Raw genomic sequence first — 6433 nt, 5'->3', positions numbered from 1 at the left:
TCTTCTTACAATTATAGCTCAACTAAGATGGCTCTTTCTCTCATCTCTCTCTCCAACCCTTGCTCCTTCTCACGCTTGCTACCTTCTCTTCTGCCTTCACCTACAGCTCCAGCTAGGAGAAATGCACACATGGCTATGAAGATTACATGCAGTCTAAGCACCCATATGTTGGAGACGACCATTAATCGACGATCAGCAAATTACTCAAAAAGTGTTGGGGATTATGACTTCATTCAGTCACTAAAGAGTGATTACACAGTAATTATTGCAATTCATAGTATTTTCTATCGTTGATGCGAAGGATTTACACTTATTTTTCCGTTCATTATGCCATATTATAGTACCAGATCTAAATTTATTGTAATCAAACGTATGTCAATTTTCAATCACATGTTTTGTGGGGCATGTTAGAATATATTAGATTTGGTAAGATCTGGCCATTCGATCATCCAATGTTAGTTTAATTACCTAGGATAGATTACGATACTTGTCTAGATAAGAATAATCTTCATTGATCTATTTTCATACTTTCCTTACTATCTTTTTATGTTTATACTTTAATTGCTCTATATAAACATTCATTAGGGTTTTGTGTAATCATTCTTGCATAGCCAGTAAATCCAATTTTCTCTCTAATCTTTATAGGTTCATATGTACGAGAGACAAATCGAGAAGATGAAGGAAGATGTGAGGCGTTTGCTCAAAAGAGTGGACCAACCCTTAGCTCAATTGAAGCTGATTGATACCCTTCAACGCCTTGGTGTGGGATATCACTTCAAGAATGAGTTTAAGGAAGCTTTAGGTAACATATCCACCGATGAAAGCAGCATGAGGATGGAGGGCGATCTCTACGCAACAGCTCTCCGATTTGGGCTCCTTAGACAACATGGGTTTGAAGTCTCACCAGGTAAATTTACTCTCATGCCATAACAGTTTTTCTAAACTTGTTGTAATCCCTGAAGTTTGTATTTTTCGTGAGAAACAGACGTTTTCAATGGCTTCATGGACGAGAAAGGCAACTTAGTGGCATCACTTTGTGAGGATATAGAGGGTATGTTGAGCTTGTACGAAGCTTCATACCTAGGTTTCGAAGGGGAGATAGTCTTGGACGAGGCCAAAGCATTCACGATTAGGTATCTCAAGGATTTCAAAGAGAAGAAGTTAGAACAAGACTTGAAAAGGCGTGTCGAGCATGCCTTGGAGCTTCCTTTCCATTGGAGGATGCCAAGGTTACAGGCTAGGTGGTACATAGAAACATATGTTGGAGAAAAAGACATGAACCCTTTCTTATTTCAGTTTGCTAAGCTGGATTACAACATGGGGCAGGCTACATACCAGACCAATATTAAAGCTGTGTCTAGGTAAGCACATATGAAATATCACCCTTGTACAACTCTCTCTCTCTCTCTCTCTCTCTCAGATACATATACATCCATACATAGATACAAATATATATATATATATATATATATATATATATATATATATATATATATATATATGTAGAGAGAACGGTACCTACACATATGTGTAGATAAGTTATCTACACACTAGCTTAAAATACATTGGGGGCCACATTGTTTGGGTGATCCAAACCATTCATTTTTAAGGCCCTCACATAGATAGGGTGTCCACAAAAAATCAAATCCATAGGATCATCCTAACCATTCGAACTGTGGAGGCAAAAAATGGACTAATTTGTGAAGGTTTAAAGACATCCATTTTACCTCCACAAATCGTATGGTTGGGATGATCCTATGGATCTGATTTTTTGTAGACACCCTATCTAAGTGAGGGCCTTTAAAATGGATGGCTTGGATCACCCAAACAATGTGGGCCCCCACTGTATTTTAAGCTAGTGTGTAGAGAACTCTCTACACATATGTGTAGGAACCGTTTTCTCATATATGTATATATATACATACATATGTATGTATATATATACATATATATATGTATATATATATATATTACTTAAATGGGAATTGCTAGCGTCCATCGCAAAAGGCATTTCGCGGCTGGTATGTCGCATGTCAAACCACCCAACTTGTTAATGGAGAAGGCATTTCGTAGAAGGCATTTCGCGGCTGGGCTTTATTTAATTATAAACTATGGAGATTTTATATGGTCCCTGAACATGAAGTCTAGTGTCGGGATCACGGCCCTTGATATTTGATCCAAAAAGTAAGCTGCAGTTGTATCAAATATCAAGGGCTGTACTTTTGTCATACTGCCTACACAGGACTCGATGCTTGGGCACCCTATAATTTCTCTAAATTATAGATAGGGGACTGATATCTACAGTACCATATTAGTTATGATTATTGCACTATTTACTTTGTTTTAGGGCAATGATGAATTCGTACCCCCTGCAGTTTGCATACGCACCCCTTATACCATGATTTGACGTGAACCAGTGATTAACTTTAACACTTTTTGACGTCAAATCACGCTATAAGCGAGCGTATGCGTACTGCAGGGGTGCGAATTTATCATTGTCCTTGTTTTATTCTTTTTTAATTAGCTTTCCATGACTTTGCGTAAATATGGGAGTGTCTAGGTAACTTTGCAAAAGCAATTTGCAGCCTTTTCTTTTTGGGAGAAAAGGGCTAGGGGTGCAACTTGGGTCGGGCTCAACCCGAACCCGACGGTTCAACCTTTGGCTCGGGTTATATGTTGTCATTTTCTCGGGTTGGGTTGGGAAAAGCCAACCCAATTTAATTTCAGGTTAGGTGAGGGTTGAGGCCTTGGCAACCCGACCCGACCCGACCCGAGTTGCACCCCTAAAAAGGGCCAACTCATATGAGTTAAACAGATAAGACAATTTGAGGTGAGTTGGCTTTTGTCTTGTAAAAAAAGAGGGGCCACAAAATGCCATTGTCCATTATTGCAATAATCACACTCCCATCTTTTTTAACAAGCTTTTAGCAATGTTCTAGTTGGCTATTGGCAGATGATAGAAATCCAAAAAAGTTATGCATGGCCAATCAATGACGGTCTGAAAAAACTAGTGGGGCTTTATCATCAGTACACTGGTGCTGATATCATTTCCGTATACATCTAACGGATGTCAAATTGCCAACTCTTATGAGTGAAATGGATAAGAAAATTTGAGAGTTGGCTCTTGTGTCTTAGAAAAGAGGGGCTGCGAAATGGCTTTGTCCATAATTGCTAATTTGCAATAATCACACTCCCATCTTCATTGACAATTTTCTATTTAGAGGATGATAGAAAGGGGAAGGATATTCCCCTCCCCCCTCTACGGATAAAATTCCCCCTTTAACGTTATTCGTTAAGTTTTAAAGGCAAAGAAAAATGTTAAAGGGGGTGAATTTATCCTCAAGCAGTAAACCATTCTCACAGAAAGCGTTAGGGCTGGTAATTTCACCAGTGAAAACGGGGATCCGCCCCACACGGGGCGGGGATTCTCCGACTTGGAGCGGGGACGTGGACTTAAAATATTCTCGAAAGCGGGGACAGGGGCGGGGATGGGGGTGGAGATGGCCCCGCCCCGCCCCATTTTAATATGCAAGCCATTATCAATATCCACTTATTTTAGTAATGTTTTGGTATTTTTTTGTTAACAGTAAATATTTCTTTTAGGCTAGTGATATTGGCACTACCATATTTTGATAAGTGCACAAACACAACTTGTCTTTTTCCTTTTATGGGCGTTAAAAACCTTTTTTGAGTATAGGATTTTTAGTCCAGGATAGGGGCGGGGCGGGGATGGGGATTAGATATTCCCCGCGAAGCGGAACGGGGATTCCCCGCCATCCCCGAAGCGGGGACGGGGACAAGGAATGCAACATCCGGCCCAGCCCCGCCCCGCCCCGCCCTGTTGCCAGGCTTAGAAAGCGTTAACCGTGGGGGGTATAATTTCCCTTATAGAAATCACTAAAAATTAATTGACCGACAATAAATTAAGGGTGATGATATCCCCCCCCCCCCCCCCCCCTTATAACATGATTTGACATAAAGTTGCCCACTTTTCACATCAAATCAGGTTATAAGAGGAGTGTGCACTTAATGCAGGGGGAGTGAAAATATCATCTCCCTAAATTAATGACGGCCTAAAAAAGAGGGAAGTTATTATCAACACACTGGTGCTGATATCATTTCTGTATACATGTCACATTTGTCTTTTTCTGTTGCTCTTAACTCATAGGTGGTGGAAGAATTTGGGACTTGGTAAGCAGTTGAGCTTTTCTAGAGACCGTTTGCTGGAGTGCTTCTTATGGGCTCTTGGAACCATGTCAAAACCAGAATTTGGTTACAGTAGAGAAGTGGTTACAAAAGTTAATCAACTAATAACAACCATTGATGATGTCTATGATGTCTATGGCTCAATAGAAGAATTGGAGCTCTTTACTGATGTTGTTGACAGGTAGAGAGTTTGTATGTATATTTGGGATCTCAACTAGAGAGTTTGCCAATATTCCAGGACCCTACAATACTTGTCAAATTCTAATATATCAAACATTTGATGTACTTTTTGCAGATGGGATGTTAACTCTTTGGAAAAACTTCCAGAGTACATGAAGATATGTTTTATGGCTCTCTTCAACACTACCAACGAAATGGCTTATGTGGTCCTAAAAGAACAAGGATTGGAATTCACAAGGCACCTGAAGAAACTGGTAGTGCATTCATTCTTTCCCTTATCAAGTTAATTTTCACTCTTTGACAATTCAACTGTAATTTCAAAACTCCTCCAAGCCATTGTTAACTCACTAGATTCTAGTCCCTTCAATATGGATGAGTTCTTGTTCAAGTCCGAATGTTTCCCTCAACGTTAATCAAAACACCTTTGACTCTCCTGCTGTGACTGCCTCAATTGTCTACTCGGTCGGGCAACTAACTACTAGAACAAACCGCATCGAGTTGACTAGGATTCGTACACCCTCATTTTAAAAGTAATTTCATTATCATGCGCGCCCAATTTGTGTTTAAGATATCTAATGAGAGGTTTTATTTAATTTAGTGGGCAGATTTATGTAAAGCATACCTTGTGGAGGCAAAATGGTATTGCAATGGATATACGCCGACACTTGATGAGTATCTAAGCAATGCCTGGATTTCAATATCAGGACCAGTTGTGCTAGCCCATGCTTATTTATCAGCGAAAACAAAGATAACAAATGATGCACTTGATTGCATAGACAAGTATTCTAACCTTTTACGCTGGTCGTCGATGATTCTTCGACTTTGGGATGATTGGGGGACTTCAACGGTAAATTGCCTATACTTAGCTTCTATGTTGCACTATTTAATTCGCCGACTTAATTGTATATTTATAATTTTTTCAACATTATAGGACGAGCTAGCAAGAGGTGATGTTCCCAAATCGATCCAATGTTACATGCACGAAACAGGTGCAACAGAGGAAGTTGCTCGTGAACATATAAGAGGTCTAATTAGTGGTACATGGAAGAAGTTGAATAAAGAATCTTTCTCCTGTTCCCTTCCTGAATCTCTAATCAATGCTGCATTGGATCTTGCAAGGATGTCCCAATGCTATTATGAATTTGGTGATGGATTTGGTTCCCCAGATAAAGAGACTGAAGAGCGATTCAGATCATTGCTGGTTGAACCCATTTCGATTAAGGAATAAGAAGTCTTATTTGGTCTATATAGATGATTATCAATTTCTTAATAGTAGATATCGGATGATATATTAATGTAACATTATTTATATGATTATGAACTTGCAATAAAGAGATTGAAATAGACTTTGCCTTTATAATTATTTAAAACCCATTTTATGTTGTGGACTGACAAGAATATTTATATGGAAAAATACGCTCATTGGCAGAAGGAAAAAATCCATATCCAATAGAACAAATCTATAGTTACACACACACATATGGGAAAACAATTTCTGAGCTCGAGCTCTGATGGCTTTCTGAACTCAAGCATCAAAAACTCAAGTGGGGTCACATTTTTGGAGTGATCCAAAGCATTCATTTGAATAGACCTCACATAGATAGGGTGTGTACCAAAAATCATGTCCATAGGACCATCCTAACCCATCCAAAAGTGGAGGGAAAATGGACATATACTGTTTCTCCACAAATCTGCCCATTTTTCCCTCCACAAATGGAAGGGTTAGGATGATCCTAACCACCTTTGTTTTTGTGAACACCCTATCTATGTAGGGGTCTTTCAAATGAATGCATTGGATCACCCCAAAAAATGTGGGCCCACACTGTTTTTGACCTCAACCTCAGAAACAGTTTTCCCTACACACACACACACACACTCACTAGTAACCCGGACCCATGCTATGTATGGGTGTAAACTGGCGGGCCCTGCCCCATCAAAGTATGCGTCGCAAAATAGTAGGAATCACACTCAAAATCAGAGCACAAGGCAAACCGATGGGAATGTTTCTGAAAATTTTGATGAAGTATGCAGAGAATTTGTATCTAAG

At 39.5% G+C, this 6433-nt stretch overlaps 1 protein-coding gene across 2 annotated transcripts; it reads left to right on the top strand.

The window, feature by feature from the left end:
- On the top strand, positions 1-5730 carry LOC143889635 (alpha-terpineol synthase, chloroplastic-like). Of its 2 annotated transcripts, XM_077393912.1 has the most exons (7): positions 1-258; positions 646-907; positions 986-1361; positions 4169-4387; positions 4502-4640; positions 4985-5233; positions 5318-5730. In XM_077393912.1, exons 1-7 carry the CDS (start codon positions 28-30, stop codon positions 5612-5614), a joined length of 1773 nt encoding a protein of 590 aa, XP_077250027.1. In that variant the 5' UTR covers positions 1-27; the 3' UTR covers positions 5615-5730. The 2 variants fall into 2 exon arrangements, with proteins under 2 accessions (XP_077250027.1, XP_077250028.1); XM_077393913.1 differs by lacking the exon at positions 4169-4387.
- Positions 5731-6433: the final 703 nt, after the last annotated feature.

This window comes from Tasmannia lanceolata, unplaced genomic scaffold (genome assembly GCF_043159265.1).
Source record: "Tasmannia lanceolata isolate RefF3 unplaced genomic scaffold, GAP_Taslan_0.1 ptg000013l, whole genome shotgun sequence".
Taxonomy (NCBI): domain Eukaryota; kingdom Viridiplantae; phylum Streptophyta; class Magnoliopsida; order Canellales; family Winteraceae; genus Tasmannia; species Tasmannia lanceolata.
This window is presented reverse-complemented; position numbering and strand designations above follow the sequence as displayed.